This window comes from Micrasema longulum, unplaced genomic scaffold, assembly GCF_059751315.1.
Source record: "Micrasema longulum isolate JH-2025_06_02 unplaced genomic scaffold, ASM5975131v1 h1tg000487l, whole genome shotgun sequence".
NCBI lineage: Eukaryota > Metazoa > Arthropoda > Insecta > Trichoptera > Brachycentridae > Micrasema > Micrasema longulum.
In genome coordinates, this window is record NW_028277684.1 from 1479237 (window position 1) to 1499209 (window position 19973).

General features: G+C 32.8%; 1 protein-coding gene across 1 annotated transcript in view; it reads right to left on the reverse strand.

Annotated features, from left to right (window-relative positions):
* Positions 1-4298: 4298 nt before the first annotated feature.
* LOC148281201 (protein qui-1) overlaps positions 4299-19973 on the reverse strand; it is a 49251-nt gene continuing 33576 nt past the window's right edge. Inside the window, exons 5-29 of the mRNA XM_088227096.1 lie at positions 19111-19289; positions 18747-18919; positions 18488-18665; positions 18253-18412; positions 17296-18169; positions 17019-17213; positions 16324-16505; positions 15699-15845; positions 14867-14988; positions 13553-13716; positions 13199-13322; positions 12934-13045; positions 11671-11955; positions 11199-11376; positions 10100-10470; positions 8687-8857; positions 7971-8159; positions 7509-7707; positions 7282-7419; positions 6510-6605; positions 6255-6399; positions 6070-6142; positions 5871-5975; positions 5512-5587; positions 4299-5314 (exon numbers count right to left, since the gene is read on the reverse strand). Of these exons, the coding sequence (XP_088083222.1) occupies positions 5298-5314; positions 5512-5587; positions 5871-5975; positions 6070-6142; positions 6255-6399; positions 6510-6605; positions 7282-7419; positions 7509-7707; positions 7971-8159; positions 8687-8857; positions 10100-10470; positions 11199-11376; positions 11671-11955; positions 12934-13045; positions 13199-13322; positions 13553-13716; positions 14867-14988; positions 15699-15845; positions 16324-16505; positions 17019-17213; positions 17296-18169; positions 18253-18412; positions 18488-18665; positions 18747-18919; positions 19111-19289 (4653 nt within the window). The 3' untranslated portion in view covers positions 4299-5297. The remainder of the gene's footprint in view (positions 5315-5511; positions 5588-5870; positions 5976-6069; positions 6143-6254; positions 6400-6509; positions 6606-7281; positions 7420-7508; positions 7708-7970; positions 8160-8686; positions 8858-10099; positions 10471-11198; positions 11377-11670; positions 11956-12933; positions 13046-13198; positions 13323-13552; positions 13717-14866; positions 14989-15698; positions 15846-16323; positions 16506-17018; positions 17214-17295; positions 18170-18252; positions 18413-18487; positions 18666-18746; positions 18920-19110; positions 19290-19973) is intronic.

Consider the following 19973-nt stretch of genomic DNA (forward strand, 5'->3'; position numbering starts at 1 on the left):
TCATCACAGTTTAAGTAAGGCAGTGGGAGGAAAGATCAGACAAACAAGCTGCAATGTAAAATGCGTAAGGTGGGTGCATTATTAGGTTAATTCAAAATACTGAAAGTAATTTTTTTATTTTAAAGAGTTTATGATAATATTATAATCTGTATATATAGGAAGGCTATGATTAATGAACTTAAAAGAACAGTTAATAATCATTCTAAATAAAATAAAAAGAATTAAACTCTTTTCATAGACCACTTTTATTATTTCTTTACAGAAACTACATTGTTGGCATATAATTAAGAGACTATTGTTAATTCTATGATTGGTGGTCTTTCTTTATTGTTTTATTTAATTTAAATTTGAAATTAATAATGATCCACAATGTCAGTGCTTTAAATATATAAAAAAAACAATAAAAATACACATACAGGGTATTAAAAGTGATTTGAATTAACCTGAACATAAACAGTTTTTTTTTTAAATGAATGAGATATCACTTCATATTCAATTTGAATTTTGAGATTGACTAATTTTTTTAATGAGAAATATGCCACCCATTATTTTTTTTTCTGTAGAATCTAAATAAAGAAAACGAATTGCAATTTAAATCAATGAATTGTTATAAAAATGTTTAAGCACACTTCCAAATTTAGTCACTATCAACCTTCAATAGAGTTTTAAGACCAATAATAATTTATGGATAGTTTCATAAAAGTAACATCCTTCATTTTACTACTGAAGTAAGAATTTTTTCAAAACATAACACTGAATAAAAATTTGTTTAGTCCTATATTGCATTTACCTAGGGAAGGTATTAAAGCATCAACACATTATTTTTGGGATTTTCTGGCATTAGAATGACATAAACAGTTCATTTGTTCGGGATTTTAAAACATATTTATGTATTTCAGATATTTTGTTCTACTGCTGATTACAACAAACGAACTCAAATGTTAAAGAAAAGTTAAAGGTATTTAAAATGTGGTATTTTATACTATAATATAATGTTGAATTCTATAAATTCATACATATATACACATCTGCAGACTATCAGGGTACTAAATTTATATTTTCAAATGAATATATTTAGATATTATAGTTAATTCTGGTAAATAATGGTGCAATTTGGAGTATCCGTGGGAAAACGAGCTTCTCAAAGGTTAAAAAATAATCAAATAAAACTTACAATTTTAATTGAATCAAGTTTGGAATATACATTTTCCATAGGAGTTCAAAGTAATCAATAAGTGAATTCTTGTATTTTTTAAGTCAATTGCGCCGACAAGTCATTTGTGACAATTAACTTAACTCCAAAAATGTATAATTCTTTAACATTTAAACTCTTGTAATTATAATAATAAAAATACGTACATACGTACATACGTACAAAAATACATATGATAATAAAAATATATAAATAGGTATCTAATTATAATAATAACAAAACTCCACTTTTATTTATAATTTTTAGCAGTGACCAGGTTTCATCGTGACCGACATCGTCAGACTGGTGGGAGACTAAACAAATGAAACTGTATATGTATGTATTTTTATTATTATAATTAAAATGTAGTTCCACCAAGAAATGTCAGTACAAAACCTTAAAGTCTTGTATTTATTATGATGCCATTATTTGTGATGATAAACCAGTGTACAGAACTTGGGAGTGAAAAACAAATGTATATACCTAAATGGAATTATATATGTTGATTAATACTGAAGATATAATATTTGTATATTAGATTCTTGAAAACATTGATGCTTTTATATATTTCTGTTATTTTTTCGATGTTTACTTATTACTCTACGATTGGAATGATGAACAATTATGGATGGTAGATGAAGTAATAATAATTTTTAAATTAGAAGAGTCAGTCATTATTTTTTTTAAATGTGATTTTGGTTCATTATAAACATTACAGTGCAGAAAACATAGAACAATATTTGTATATAATTGGTATAATATAGGAATTAATCTACACTTCACAGATTTATTAATTAATAATAATTTGTGTGTGCATATATATTAGGTATAATCAGTTTATTTTCAACACCTGTGGCATGGATTAACATTAAATATAATTATAATAAGTTTTTTATAATGATTCTTGAAGATAATATAAATTTATCACACAATATTCAATAGGAATGATGTGCATTAAATTAGTTCATAAATTAGGTATGTATTACGATAAATAATGAACTATTTAGAATGAGGTCATGGTTCACACAGTATAGCTTATGGTGAAAGTGCTATAAAAGAAGGTAATTTTTAAAGAAAAAAATACATACAAATTGTGATATTTGCATAAATTCAAAACAAAATAGTTTGTAAATTATTTTTAATTGGTATTACATGAATAAAAAAGACAAAATGACCATTGTTTAAAAATATTTTTGAATCCCCTAGAATCATCATAAAGAACAAACAACACATGTAAAATACACATAGAGGGTTTACTTCTAATTATACATAATAATATATAACAAATAAATACGAGTATGTGAATGCAAAGGTCATATCACATATTCCTAAGGTTTAGCCTTCAGAGGGAGTTAAGTAAAGTAACTCACAATACATCTGAAGTTGCAACTTACTCACATGGCCGGTTGGCTCGAGATAACTCTCCGATCCGACTATTGCGAAGGAGCAAGTTACATACACAATAGGATAACAACAGAATATTCGTAATATAGGTTCTAAGATGATAGTCACTGCAAGAGATCACAGATGGAATAGGTTGATTACATTAGGTACATTTACATCTAAACACATTAGTGCTAAATAAAAGTATTCTATATTTGTGTACATTGACATTAAATATCATAAGGGTTATATCATATAAAGGTATTCTAATATATTTTTATTAGATTCTGCCATAGCGCTTCTATGCTATACATTTACGCTGTTTGATCAGTTGAATGATATTGTGACATTTCACATCACATACATGTGTATACAAAATATTTATTATGTAGGATTTCATTTATGAGAAATGCAAAGTTTTACAAAAGTAACAATGCATGTTGTGTTTATATTATGTTTGTTTTATCATTGAAACATTGTTTTTTTTTAATGCGATAAGCAAAAAATAATTTTAGCGCTATAGCAGATATCAAATATTTTTTAAACTATGACATAATGCTCATACTATCAATTCATCACTGTGCTTATTGAAAAATGCATGCATAGAAAAAAAAAATATTTTTGAAAACGGGAAACAGTTATTGGAAAGCATTGACATATTAATACATAGACGCGCCCTATAGAGTAAAATATTTTTTTAATTAATGACATGAAAACGTACCGATAGTTACTGAGTTTGTATATTTACACCAGGGCTACATTCAGCGAGCATGCATATGCTACCAAAAATTAGAGGATACTCATTTTTGTTATATAAAAATTTTTGTATTTTAATGTTAACAATCGACATTAGTTTTTGGTAGATCCTAATCAGATTCTTTCCTTAAATTCCTTATAATTTCGACCCATTTATTTATTTTTGCTGGATTTTGGGGAATGGAAAAATAATATTAACTTACATTTATTATATTTTAAAAACATATTCTTATCAGTGCAGCCCTGTAAGTGAGATGAGCTTCGCAATCAGGAACTTCAGCCCTATGGGGAAATGAACACAATAAATGTTTTCTTGCGCGCGCTAAAAATTGGAGCATTAAATTGTGCAGCAAAGCTTATTTACAATATTATAGAAAAGAACTACTTTGAACGACGTCATTAGTTCATATAAATCAACCGATGATAAGAAAGTTATGGAAGATTTCCGGTTTGCTTGCCGTCAATGGACCAATGGGCAGAACTGATCGAGAATAAGTGGAAGAGAACCTCTGACAACTTATTTTCATTCTTCACGCGGTTCTGACGTCACACGCGGAGTTATTTCAGAAATACAAAACATTAAAAATCATAGCGCTGATAATACTATACCAAAAAATTGAAAAAAAAATTGTTTAGTTTAATAGTCCATTAATAAATATAAAACACTGAACTTCCTCATTGTGTGGCTAGGCGTAGTTTGAAGTTTACAAAAAAATGAAATTTATATTGAAATATTAATTGTTTTAAGCTTTGTTACAATCAGTCATGAACAAATAGTTGCTAATGAAAAGTTACACAATCCTTCTTACTATGTTTATTTAAAAGGTTTTTACACACTTTCGTGATATAAGCAGGCATTCTGAATTTCACACCTGTCTGGCGATCTAAAACAACTAAATACACGTTGGGCATGTCCATGTGTATTAACATGTCAATGTTACAGTCATAAAATTAACGGATTTCTATATTTTTGTAATCAAACCAAAATGCATCTTTCTTTATTGCTTGTCACAAATATCTAACAGTTGATGTCAATTAATTAAAGATTGCAGGTGAATAAATATTTTATTAATTTGCAAATGAAATTGTGTGTTATGCTGGAAACTAAACACAGTGATGACTATAAAAAGTAAACAATGTAAATAAACATAATAATACTAAATACTAGTACTAGAATGTTTTATAATATGTGCGTATATGCCTCTTTTGGAATATAAAATAAATGCAAAAAATGAAAACTTACCTAGACATGCATACATATATATGTTCACAACACCAGGATTCCGGAATACACACGATATTTCTACAGGGGAAGCATAATTTTAGAAACGATACTTTGTGTAAATGGATAAGGCATAATAAAATATATGATCTACCTTGCCAAAAAACCATTTGGTGCAGTAGTTTTTAATATGTATATGCACTATTTGTACGTTTTCAATTTTATTATCTTGTGCTCTGAAATTCTTATTGTAGGTATTAATAATCTTCGTCTAAAAGTAAACTACATTATTTATGATTTTTCCAAAAAATTCCACAGGTTTTTAGTCAAGGAAACTATTTTGGTGAGTGATTTTTTACTATTTGATGAATTTAATAGTTCTGACTTTTGCTATCTGAACAATCTACGCTTACTATAAATATTTGGCAGGTAAATATATTTTGTCCTACTTTTACGCAATCTTAGAAGTCATTTTGATATGTTAAAGTACACGTTTATGATTGCTTGATATTGCCGAACAAATAAGTTTTATTTAAAAGCCGGAAGCTGTGGGTAAATCGAGGGCAGGGTAGTGTACATACACACGCACGCTGTTACATCACTATCCTTACTGCTAAACACAAAAGGAAGATCAAAAGGCAGGAGGTTGTATGAAGACACAATGCATATATTGCTCGAGAGTGAGAAGGACACATTTAATTATTCATCATAATGCAACGGGACAATCTACCACCATGTATATGCTCAATCCACCATATGTTCTGAAACAAAATAAACATTAAATATGAATGCACATCTCTCTACAAAACAATACATTACTTAAATATAAGATACACACTACAATTTACTATGAGAAAACTTGGAGTTTATTGGGATGGTTTTCAATTAGAAAATACACAAAAACACACAGTTATGTATAAAGTTAAAAGGGAAATAAAATTCACAAATATGTAACTACCTTGATCTTCTGTGGAATGTTCCTCTTCAGAAGAATCGAATCTGGATTCAATCAACGAACTTTGTTTTGACAGGGACTGAAAAACACAATATACGAGTAATTTAGCAAAAATAAATTCCGCCAGGATTTTACACAAACTATGCGGTAAAACAATTTTACCTAACTGTTATGATTTTACAAAGCAAACAAATATATTTTAACTGCTGCCGTTTACTATCCTTTAAAAAAGAATCTTAAAATATTATATTGAATGATTAGAGTGTAAGAAATTTTGTGATGCAGCGTCATTTTTGGGTGAAAGTGAATAAATTTAAAATCAATCAAAAAAGTAGATTGCTCTGAAGTAAAATACATCTTACTTTATTAGAGCGGCGACGAGGTGGTGATATTTTATTCCATAAAGCTTCCAGCTGATCAAAGTGCTGAGATTGTGCGAGAGCTGCCTGCTCTGGACCCAAGCCACTCTGTTATTCGTTCACACAATTATTAATAATATAATTTTTTTTTTATATGAACATAATTATTATTGTACAGCATGACCAATAAGCAAATCATTACCTGAGATCCCAATTCTTTGTTTTTCTCTTGTTGAATTTTTGATATTTCTTCCATTGAGGCAGAAACTGAGAATCTGTAAATAATATGTGCATATAGTACTTAAATTATTGAAACTTTGAGAAAATGTCTCTAAATGAATTACTGTCAATTACATTAGGGAGAAATTGGTACATGTGATGTGTTACCTTCTTTTGAGTCTTTCATCTACTTGAGCCATCATCGCAGAAGACTGCAGATGGCCGTACTTCTTCTGCCAGGTATAGGTATCCAGAGATACTTCCTTCTTTAGTAAACGCTTCATAGGTCTTTTCGGAGCCAAGGGTCTCAAATCTGGAAACAAAAATTGCGCTTTCGTTCTTTCTTTTTTGTGGTGAGAAATGATATTTTCTATGTCATGTAGTTCTTATAAGATCGATTAAATAGGTAGTAGATATATTTACCATCTACTTCCTTAGGAGCGGAGTACGTAGGCATCTTGACATAAATAGCAGGAGTATTGTGGAGACAAATTATCGGGAGACAACCTGAAAACATGTCTGGTAAGAGACATAAATAATGAAAGGGTGGGATTTTACAATACATTATATCGAGGCTATACTGACAGAATGCTTTGAGTCAACAGTCTTCATATATTTCAAATATTTTAAAATATAGGTGCAAGATGTTGATTTCAAATATTATGCTTTGCCTAGAATAAAGACTACTCTTTCAAAGCTTTAAAAATAAAAAAATTTTGAGAGAAATAATGCATTAAAAGAATAAAAAAGCTTTAAATACTATTACCTCGGAACTTGTTTTAATGACTTAATTCATTCTGTCAGTAAAGCTTTAAAATGTTATGCTAATAATGATTATACATGTTACAATATATAGATTATAATATTATGTATGTATATGCCAATGTTACAGTGACAATGATGAGGAATTCAAAATGTAATATTATTAGTTGGTACCCGCAGGTACCAACTAATAATGCTGAAACAAAATACAAAGTTTTTTTTACAACCTGCGGGTGTTTGTATATTGAGTAATATTTTTGCATTCATTTTGGATTGATAGCATCATGTAGGTACTACATATTATAAATATTTTGTATTTAAGATTATTTTTTAATGATTTATCCATTAAAGTATGTGCAATAATAATTATCAGTTAACTGAATTCAAAGTGTCATACATTTTTATTATCTATTTAACAAATTGGATTACACACCTCTGTCAACTAAATGAACAGCTATCCTTGAGCAGTCGCTCGCCATCTCGAAACGTATAAGTGGAGCGTGCAGCTGCAGGGAAGTGAGAGCTAATCCTCTTTTTGTTTCCCAAACTATGAGTGTCTTGTCTTCAGCACCTATGAAAAAAACAGAAAATTGTGTAAAAGAGGGATAGCCACAGTTGAAATTATTTAAAGATTTAAATTAAGGGATTTTGATGACCGACCTGATACGGCGATGGTTCCATCTCCAGATACTCGAACACAAATAACTTTTCCCAAATGTCCTGATAGAAGATGCAAATCAGTTCCCGTGTTAATGTCCCAAACAATCAAATTATTGTCCCACGATCCAGAGACCACTTGAGTTTTGTTAAGGACTGAAACGGCTACACAAGTCACTATATCCGTATGCCCTACAAGAACCTGCAAAAAAAAAATTAACCACATAATTTTCCTTAGGTTATCTTTGACTAACCATTCTTTAATCTTAGTAAAATATTCATAAATTGTAATTTAAAGTGGCAATCTTTATCTCGGCTGACAGGAGGATTTATAGCTAAGTGAATTTTGCCGGTCATGATTTCAGATCTATGTCTAGATTGGAAGGTTAGAAGACTCGGAAATCTGTATTCTGTGTATTATTTTAGGTATTTAAAAGCAAATAAATATTTTTGTTTGTTTGTTACCTGCGCTAGCTTGCCTCCGTTGACCTGCCAGACCTTGAGAGACATGTCCTTGGATCCAGTGAGAAGATACAGAGAGTCAGCTGTGATGGCGCAGCAAGTAACTGGCTCCGCATGGCAAACATTCCAACGCTCATCCTCCCGACTCAATGACCAGATACACGCTGAGTTGTCTCCAGTGTTCATGCATACCTGTGCATAATCAATACCAGTTGATAAGTCACCAGTAACTTAAAAAAACTAATAAGCAAAATTCAATGAGACAATATCTTTTATGCCTTGTTTCTTTTACATATTTTCCAGCATCTATCATTGTATCCCTTTTAAGAGCTCTGCTGTATATTAAGTACATTTATGTTAAAACTTTTCCTGAAATTTAATTTATCGTTATAGGTTTATAAAAGAAGAGGCATATTCAATTTATACGACGCAAAATCAAAAAGCAATGTTAAGTAAAGGCTTCAGAAAAAAATATGGTTGTTGATGGTTGCAATATGAGCTGGTATACAACAACAGACTACTCTCAATAAGTTTAAATATGGACTAGATTCCTTTTTGGATAGGTTAAAGAGCGCCAACAATTAACTTTTGTTAAAACAGATTTAAGCATATCAGCTTTAAGCTGCTCGCTTAGTATTAATATAATAACAACAATTAAGTACATATGGTGTTTGTCAAAATAAAGTACAATAATTACTCAATAAAATAGTTGAACTTACTACAAACTTCATGTTATTTGTTACGGCAATGGAAGTGCAGGGGTACTCCCAAGTTTGCAGAAGGATGCCACTGTCTGCAAGCCACAAGTGCAGGGCACCTCCAGCGTCACCTGAAGCCACTCGGCGAGAGTCTTGCAATACGATTAGGGCCTGTACCGCTGAATTATGCCCCTGTTAGAATGAGAAAACATTGTTTATACACTTTATATTGATTAAATATTTTTAAGAAAAAATACTGTTTGCATACCACACTTTAAGTTCCAAGTTCGATTTCTGAAAAAGTCAATTTAGTAAGCGATTTTTTACTACAATATTTCATGAACTTAACCGGAATGGTGCATTCTCAAAATATGCAGTGCCAGAACACTTTTTCTTTTTCTTTATTTATTGTAGTAAAAAATCGAGGTTAGGACAACCACCCTGGGTGTGTATTATGCTAACGTTTCTTTGATTTTTTTAAAGTAACATCGTAAAAAATGGCTGGAATTGTCAATTTATGGCTGATGCGAGGGTTACGAAACAAAAAAAAAACATTTCAATTGTAAAAATTAATGATATTGTAATTTATTAACAATAACTACTCAAACCATTCCTAGAGCTAATTCTAATCTGTGGTTCAGCAATGCCAAACATTGAGCCTTGGATCAGCACTTCAGATCAGTTTTTTAGTTCTGCCATAATTTAAATCTACTATGCCTGGAAACAGCTTCAGTTATAATTGTTTGAAATGAAATGTGTTATTAAATTAAAGGTAAGAACACTAAGCAGTTATACAAAGCGCTCTTTAAATTATTTTTTCACCTTTGGATAAAAATTATAGAGATGAAAAAAAAAAATATATATATATAATGACTTTTAACTCAGTGCTGGAATGGTGCGTTCAGGCACCAGTGCGCTCCTGCTCATCATCTTACCTTCATGAATATTCTAAATCAGTCTTTCTCAGAGTGGGAGATAACCCCCCTTGTGGTTAGCCCTTCAGGGGGAAGGTCCAGAGAAAATTGAGGGGGGGCTGAGGCCAATGGTAAATAAAAGGGTACAAATTGGTCCCGGTCGGTACGGCATTTTCTTATTATTCCTCCCCCCCCCCCCGCCCCTGACAGTGAAAATGCTTTGATTTAATTTGCATTTTGTTAAGCTTTTTGGGGAGTTATAGAAATTTTTTCATTCTCAATGTAGGCAGCGGGTGAAACAAGTATGAGAACTGTTCTAAATGATCACATAAATACTACAATTGGAATATCATCAACGGTCTATGCACCATTAGATGTGAATAAGGGAACGTTGTCGATGAATTTTGGATTATTTTTATTTACATTAATATAAATTTGTACACTTTTAGCATTTTATTTTTTTAAATATTTTTTTTTTTACAATAACTAAAGCCCACGAAGTTACTTTCTGTGCAGTTACCTTGTAAGTGAGCGTACGGATGCAGTCCGGCAATGACCAGACACAGATGGTGGTGTCTTCAGAGGCGCTTAGCATGAGCAGGTTGGAGGGGGCAAAGGCTACTGCAGTGACAGCACGCGCGTGCGCCGCGCGGGTCAGTGGCGCAGCGGGCGCGGCCAGGCGCCAGGTGCGCAGCTCGCCGCGTGCGCAGCCGCTGCCCGCCAGCTGCCCATCGCCGCCCACGGCCAAGCACGCGGGGGGCAAGATGGCCGCCTGCGCTCGCGCCACGCTTACCACGCTCTCGTGGCGGCGCTCCGCCTCTGCTCCCATCGGACGGAAGTTGCTCATTGAGTCCTCCGTTCGGAAGGAGTAGATAGTCACACGGTTACCACCTGTGGAAAATATTCATTTGCGAGTTTTTTTCATTCTTAAAAAAATTATCAACAATGCCAGAGTCCAATGCAATTAAAACCTCCAACACAAATGACGAGAATTTTGCTCGTAAACTGTCATTTTCAATCGAGAATAATTTTATGATGCTGACACAAATCGACTAATGTTTCTATGAGGTTATGTTGATAGATGCCCAAGTTTATTGCATGACGTGTATGATCAATTTATTTTGACCATTACTTACCGCTAATCAATAGGAAAATGTCGGAAGCAAAGTTGTACACCTAATAACAAATTATAAATTAATTTCTTTATTCTATTAATAAAGGAGTCAATTAACTCTGAAATGTCACATTTCCTTACTCCATCACTATTACCAATTAACAATATAACTATTGAATTAGTAGGATACCTATAATTCATTATGTTGTCTACAATTGATAAGGAAACTCAGGGCATGCATATATTTGTCGACTGCTCATTTAAACAATGATCTAACATAGTATGTATTCCTATACCATCAATAAATTATACGATATTAAATATTATAAATTGGCAGGAGTTGTGAATTCATTGATGGCAAGTCCACACCAGGCGTGGCTCTCTATTAGTTCCTCATAAAGATTCTGAGTACGGTGAGCCTATAGACATTCCTATAATAATAATTAAAATTAAATTTACCAAGGCAACAAACTGGTTAATGAGAAAATATCAAGTTGTTTTGTACCGGCAGCAAACAAGAAGTCATCATTTTCCGTTAGCAGAAGTGCTGAGAGGGGGGCGGGCTGAGCCGCTGGAAGGGCACGCATCGGGCGACCCGTGTGCAGAGACAGTACCAGCCCACCGCCCGCACCCAGCCCCACCAAGAGGCGCGAGCTGTCTCGAGACACACGCAAGCACATCACCTGAAAAACACAAAGAAGATCACTTATTGGTCTTATTTACAGATCAGAGGGAATATTTTTTATCACAGGGTAGAAGATTTTAATGGAAATTATAATAATTTCCATTTGAATGACAATTTTGGATTAATAAAATAATAATAATAGATTTACACTTCTTATAATCTACTATATTTGTTTTTACAAACTTTTCTTTGGATTTTTAATATTTATAAGGAGAAATTTTAAAAATATATACAAAACATGACTACCCGCTAGTGATATCTACTACCTTGTTTTAATAAATCATATATTTACTGGTGTTTTCTGCTTGGGTATGGTGTGCAAGTCAGTTCCCGTGATGAAAGTTCTAATGCGGATCTCATAGTCGCCTTCTAGGGTGACGAGGAAGACTGAGTCGTCAGAGAGGTCCATCATATGGATAGGGGAGCGGTTGGCCGCGTAGATGGTGTTAAGGAGCTGGAAGGTGTCGGATGACCACGCGCACACTGTCCCATCTTGGGAGCATGATACCAGCACATCTCCGTCCTGAGTGACCTTGACTCCTGTTACGGGCCCGCGGTGGTGATCTAATTTCATTATCTGAAATTTAATATTAAATACATCTTATTAATGATGTAATAACTTATATTTACATATCAGTTATTAATTTACATCTGATTAAATTAAATTTATTTATCTAAATAGAGGTATCACATATCGTCGGTCTAACTAATCCCAAACTTAAGTTAGGATCACACTGTTGTGTGGGGTTGTGTTGGGGTCTGGTCTGTCATGATGGTGAGTTAAGGCATGATTACATTGTAGTGTCGTGTTGTGGAGTGGTAAAGTGTGTTGAGGGCTTTTCTGTTGTTTTTATTGAACTATAAGTGAGAGTAAAAACTATATAAATTGTTATTAATTTTTTTTATTTTTAAATAATGCAAAACTGTACGGATAAAATGATAATTTTTACGTTTTACCCATGTATAGATTATTTGAAGCCCTAACAGAAAATGACAAAATACAATTTTTGACCATTTGTGGATTTACAAGTTTTACAGGTAAGGGTGACGATATGACCTTAAAACCATTGTTTTCTAAAACAAAACTAAAAAATAAGTTACGAGACTTTAAAATGATCTATTTATCGGTTAATGTTTTTACAGATTTAAATGTGTTTATATGTAAAGATTTTGGACCCAATAAATCTTTACAATTTTGTTTTTAGGAAAACTTTTTATTGTTAACAAGCAAGATGTTAAACCATTTTACGGCAAAAACAAAGCAGTCATCAGTATAATATCAGTATAATATCAATCAGTAGTAATAGTAATAAAATTGGCTCGAGCCATTATGACATTCCTTGTTCATTTGTATAATTATTATTACTTTATAATAGATGTATGGACGTTTAAATAAACAAATAATTTCTGAAAGCTGGGGAAAAAGCTCAGTGTAAAAAAAAAACTGAAAAATGGCCAGCGGATGTAGGGAAGAAAATAGGTAAAAAAAATACCAATAATAAATATTTTAAGTAAATGGGGTGATATTTCAATTACATAATTCATTTATACTAACCAATGATCCATCTGACAGCGATGTTATAATGACTGCTGAATCTTCCCCACCACTCACAACCAATGAGCGGTTGACCACACAAGCCAAGCTCAGTACTGCCGCTATATGCTCCCTATGATGATACACAACATTCAATTATTGACAGTATTCTTCTGTTTACAGACAAATAAAGAGGAAAAATTGAATAAACTATTGAAAATATAAATATGTAGGCATGTGTGGTTATAATATAATTCAGTAAATTGTTAGTTAAAAAGGTACATACGCAATTTTCATTTTGATTGTTAAGGTTTGAAGGTCCCAGATAATTATCGTAGTATCCTCAGATCCCGTAAGTAAGTACTGCGATTCTTTAGTAACAGCCATACACAGCACTTGTCCAGAATGTCCTTAAAATAATTATTGGAAAAATACAAATAGTTCCCATAAAAAAATTGTTGATTTTTATATCGACAGAGATTGTAGAAAAATAACTTTTTTTAGCCAAAGAAAATCAAGTGGGAAGTTTAATAATGTTATATAATACTCTGAAGATATTATGAACTTTTTAGTTGTCAAATTTGAAATAGATTTCCCAATGTAATGTTAGCCGAGTACCGAGCTGTGTAAATAAATTTACCTTTGAAAGTGTGCACAAGAGAGTTGGACATGATGTGCCAGAGTTGCGGGTCTCCTTTCTCCGGAGCCAGCAGCAGATGCTGTCCAGTGGGAGCCAGAGCCAGTAGGCGCGCACCCCCAGTAGCCTGGAGCACTTTTACAGTGCCAGCAATGGGAGGCTGCACCCTTGGGAGGAAAAACCATTGAAAATTGGTTTCAAAAATTAATTTGAACATTTTGAATACCCCTTGTAAATTTGACATACTAAATAATATTTGACACTTTGGGAAGAGAAATAAATACTCAAATTACAGAAGGAAGGGATATTATCAATATAATTATTCTTCTAAATCCCATCTGGTGTTGCTGTTTTACACAAATAATGGAAAAGGTTTTTTTTTCTATGATTTCTTCTAGTATTAGATTTCATTTGCCAATTCGGAACAATTTAACACTGTTTAGCTAAGATGGTAATGCAAAACAACAATTAGAAAAGATTGGAAGTCGTTTTTTTTTTGCAATTGACCCTTTTTTACTATCTGCCCTCGCAGGTGTTCACTATTGAAAATAATAATATTCCATAGATAATATTTATCATTTTCAGACAAAATTTGAAAATGAGTCACAATATTTTTTAATTCCTTTAAATTTAATATTTACACTTTCGATCAGCTATGAATTGAATTGACATTGTAATAATAAATTTTTTTTACATTGCGAAAATAAGGAAGTATACATAGTCTTTTATTATTATTTCAATTACGAATAACACATATGGCACCATTTTCATAATAATGGATAGCGCATATGGCACCATTTTTGTAATATATCTCAAGGAATATTTATTATTTGCGGACAAAATTTTGATGACTCGAGAATATATTTATAAATTCTTTTAAATTTAATTATTATTTACACTTTGAAAATAATTCAGTTGTATCCTAAATACATTGCCATTTTCGCTTTACAAAGTGATTCATGAATATTGATTTTAATTTGTATTATGGATAACTTATATAGTGCATCCAAGATCTTAATTAACTGAGTTCGCAGGGCCGATGAAACGAGTCCCGGAGTTCCGATTACATGAGGTTGAATTTTCTAGCATATAACAGTCGGCGATATCGACGATAGTCGACTATTTCTTGCTAGTAAAATATAATTATGTAGAAGAATAGTTTTACAATGATATTATACAATGTTTACGTGGACAGGATAACAACAAGAATATTAAATTATATGTATACATAGTTTAACATTCAATATTATTATTTGATACCTAGAAATGTGCATCTAACAAATTCATTATATATGAAGTTTGAAATGTGTAACATACCAGCCATTGAGGGGTACTAGTAGAGGTTTAGTGTAACCATCACACCACGCCATTGCAGCTGTTACCAACACATTAAGAGCACTATGTGGAGTCACAATGACAGGCCGCAGCCAACTTATTATCTGAAATAAACTCACAATTTATATTACATGAATACAGAAAGGTAAGAAAAATATTAATAAAAAATAAAATGCTTTTCTTTATAAAACTGAAAATGAAACAAACTAATGAGGCATGAAGTGGACCTAGATCAGGCATGTAAATCAAAGAAGCAGAGTCATAACAAACATAAAACTGATCTGAAAACACAGATGCCATAGTTTATATCATAATTTTAGCTATTTTATTTTCTTGAAATTAAATACAATTACATTTTATTATTTTCAATTTGATTGTGTCTCCCTAAAAACATTTTCAAACGAGCTATTATTTCTGACTCTTTAACTGGTCTTGTAAATGGTTTTGGCAAATAAAATTCAAGAATATGGTTTGTGATTATTTTGGAAAACTTATAACGCCCAATTCAAGCTATCCAATGCTGGATCCAAAGAGAGAGGCTGAATCAGAAGATTCTGCGGATGTTTAGACAGTAAGCAGAGTTGTATAATATATTTATATATATATGTATTACCTACTTACTACTTACTAATAATTGCTTTAAATATGATTATGTTATTAAAAATGCATAATTGAAATCTTTATTGTATTTTATTTCAATGATCAAACAAGCAAATCTCGATAAATATAATAAACACGGAGAGAACCATATAATAAAAGACAAACGTTTAATAGATTATAGTATTTTGAGTAATAATAATACTAAAGTTCACACCTGAGCACCAAGCTGCATATGATCTCTAGTGAGAATGTCACTAGACTTGCGAACTGCATTATACACCAGCTCTATATCCCTGTCCAGAATGTAACAGCGCACATGCTCCAAGATACAGCGCAGGTATGAGATTGTCACAGTTTGTACCTAAATATAAGAATTAGTCATTACTTTTTTTACAATGAGTCTTCATCAATAAAGCAATCATAATATCGTGAAGCAATTATTACAGTTTGGTAACTTCAAAATCAGCATTTTTGAGATACCCACTAAAAACACTTATTTCTATCTTCTTCCATGAATGCTACAAATAGACAAGTCGTGCATTCAAATCATTGTAATATGATTTTAATGAATCACGATTTCCCGGTGATATGAACTTAGATTCAAACGAGAAAGAAAAGGTCGGACTTTTTTTGGATTAGACAAAATGGTAATATGTTGAAGACCCTGGTTGATCTAAATATAAACTAATATTTGAAGAAAAACAAAACTTCGTTGCTAGATGTATGTATGAATAATTCAGTTTAGTCAAATTTAGTAGTAGTTAATTAAAAACCTTAATTCACTCCATATGATAATTTGGGGTTCATAAAAAATATAAAGTGAAAGTATAAATATTTACAGCGGCATGCAGAAAGTCAAAGTTGCAGATGGTCAGTTCTTTCAGGCGAGTAAAGTCTCCAGCCAATAGTAGGTGGAGCCAGGATTCTTCGACGTGGCGCTGGGTAAAGGGGGCCGTTGCCACACGTCGACCGCTTTGAAAAGGAGTTCCATCAACTCCACTTTCACCATCTGCTGGACCAACTGATCCTCCCGAGAATTCAATAAACTTATGAAATCACAAATTTTTGAACTTATAATTATCACAAATATGGATATAAAAATAAACATTTTTCTACAGTACAATACACTTATAAAATTGAGTATCCATGCTTCGTATCCCTTGAAACATTTACAAATATTTCCAGAATCCCATATCCAAAGCTTTATTAAACACCATTTGAGTGCCAAAGTAATTCAACTAGGTGGAAGAACTCGTTATTTATTTTTATGGTATTTTTATTTTTTATTATTATACTATACGTACAAAATCAATCAATCGAAGAGTCCTCATCACTAGGGAAACCTATTCTAAGGAGAACTCTACAGTGTTCAAATTGAATTTGACATATTTCACGTGTCACTTGCATATATTTTTGTATATGTAATTTAGCTTGTCTTGTAATTTCAGTCCAGTTTGTTGTCAATTTATTGATGTTCTCGCATTATAGGTATACATGGCCGAAATATTGTAATTTTGTTTTATACATCGCTTACCAGGTTCAGAAGCATCTGACGGTGTATCTTCAGATTCTTCAAACTGACTGAAAAATAGATTAGCGACCTCGTGATGAGTGGCCCGAAGTGGTTCTTGAGCCGACAAGTAGCGTCGTCGAGCTGCTTCGGATACACTCGCTGCTCGCCAGACCACAGTCAACTTGCCAGACATGTACTTATCCAGGAGAATATTTTCTGTAAAGTGTTAAACAAATTAAGAAGACCACTAACAATACAAAATTATGATTTGCAATCAATGTTAACTATTGATATTTACCCATTTGTTTTTTAACAGCGCAGAGTATGGAAAAATTGAATTGACCATCTTTGACATTTATAATTGCGTCACTGTTGGAAGTGGGCATCAGCAACTCCAGTAACTCTGTTTCAGTGAGACCGAACTCTGCGCAGGTGATGTAGCGAGCGAGTTTACTAAAAGCGAGGTGGCCAAACCTCTGCTCTAAATCATCCAGGTGTCTATCAGCCTCTTCCGCTGGTGGTCGACTGGGACTGGGCAATTGATAATAGCACCCACTTGACTTGAACTTTTCTTTCTGGCCTGGAGTAAATTGTAGTTGCTCAACCGGAATAGAACTTGTACAAATTATAAATACATTCTTGGGTAGCGTTACGGGAACCCAGGAGAGGCCATTGACGATATCACATTCTAATGGATTTATTTTGTGCGCGTTGTCTATGAATATTAACATTATTTCGTTTTCCATTTCTTCGCATCTTCTAAGCAGACTCTGGAACCAATTGTTTATGTACAATGGATCGAAGCTCGCATCTTTAGGGAGATATCCTTCGGGAATTTTTAGTATAATTGAAATTTGTTGGCAGATGACTCTCAGTAATTCTAGATTGTAGACGGAGCGAGGTGTCGCAGCAGAAAAGCGGATTATTCTCAGTACAGGTTTCTTAAAAAGTTTCTCACAATTTTCATATATGTGAGTAAGTAAAGTTGTTTTTCCAGAACTGTGAGGACCATAAACTAGAATCGGGGGGTGTCTGGTTTGAGACGTGTAATTTGCAGACATTTGATCTTGAATTTGATTAGCTAATTTAATTAAGTTTTCGATGTTCAGCTTTTGGCAATGCAAATGATTTCTGAATAAAGTCATATGAGTAAGATGCTCTAAAAATATTTCCTGAAATAAAAATGTACATAATATTAGATTACGTATGAAACTTAGAAAAATAACAATATTCTATTTCGAACAATATTAGGTACCTGAATAGTCTTCTTTCTTCCCTTGCCATAGTCGGGTTCCTCACTGAGATGCAGGTCAATAAGTCTCTCCAGGGCTTTCTGTACGCCGCCCCGAAGTCCCGTCAAGTACTCCCACTGCCCGGGGGACTCTGGGTCCACCTTGCCTCCTCTCCAAGGTGCCCTTTAATGATAAAATAAAACACATTAAACTTATTTATCTACCATTTTTTAAGCATTTAATTGTTTTTTTTCTTACTTAATGCAAATAATATTTTCCTCTGGCAATAGCCTCTCGAATCGCTCTCCAAGCTGTTGAATCCGGGTTTTTGATAAAATATCTAAAATATTCCTGTTTTCTCTTTCTTTTTTATGGTCTACCCATTCTCTTCTTACGGTCAGAACTCCGCTTTTTTTACTAGAAGACTTCAAAATATCTGAAAAAATATATTAAATATATAAAATACACCCATTAGTTTGCTTAGAAATTGCCTAATATTTAAAGAACATAGTCTTACCCAAAACTATCTGAGCATGCCTTTCCATGGGACATTGTAATAGTTCTCCATACTGAACTGCATCCGGGTCACTAAGATCACGTCCTTTTAAGATATTTTCGATACAGCTCCCAATTATTTCTATTACTTGCTGTCTTTCCTTGTATACTTCCTGTCGTTCCGATATCAAGTTCCTGAAAGCATTTTGCATTTTAAAAAATATATATTAAACCAAGAAACTAATTTATGCTTACAATTACGCAATAAATGGTGAAAAGGGAAGTGGATCTAAAAGTGTAACTGAAACCTACAATATCTTGGAAAAAACGGGAACAGGTTAGGGTTAGGGTCTCGGGCACATGTCTTATATAGAAATATAGATTACCATCCTCTGAGAGAAATGGTGCGCGTGTTTCCATGGCTGGGTATGGGGTACCAGGAGCGCAGAAGGTCGGCATTCAGTCTTAGTGCTTCGCAGCGCTCCACCAGGGCCCCGAAAAGGACACCATCGATCTGCTTGGGAAGACATGGCCCTGCTGAATAGCTCTCACTGCTAGATAACCACTGAAATTTTCAAAGAAAATAATAATAGTAAAACTGTATTCACAGAAAATATTAGAATTCTTACATAATTTTGATGAGTACCTACTAATAGTTTTGAGGTAGGTATTGGATTCGAAATGGATAATAATTATTTGTTGGCACAGTTTAATATTTGATTTAAAGGCCAAGACACAAACTAACCAGTTGCCGACCCTAGGTACTTAGACAGTTCCACGTCCTGTCTTATTTTACAATTCAAACTGATGTGCCCTCAGCTTAATTTTTGTCTCCGAACTGACAAATAAATTAATACATTGGTTCTATTTATTTAGGATGCTGGCCGTGAATACTCTAATACATAATATTTTGAGTTTGTCTAAATGTTTGTAGATAAAAGACTGGATTTCAAACTCTGGAGTCATTAAGATTAACAAATTACAACAGGGATGGAGAACATTTCAGAGAAGGGAACATGGAAGTCTAGGCATTTACAGTGGCCACTTTACACACTATGTAACATTCACCATTTCGCCTATGTTTGAACATTCATATTTCTTCAATCATCCATATGTTAATTTTAGTGAAGTTAAAGAGCAGAAACCTTTTCACTTAAACCAGCCAATGGCAGGCCATAAGCCCTGTGAATGCGTCGACTTTCATATTCCTTTCTCTAAAATGTTCTCCATCCCTGTTGCAATTTGTTAC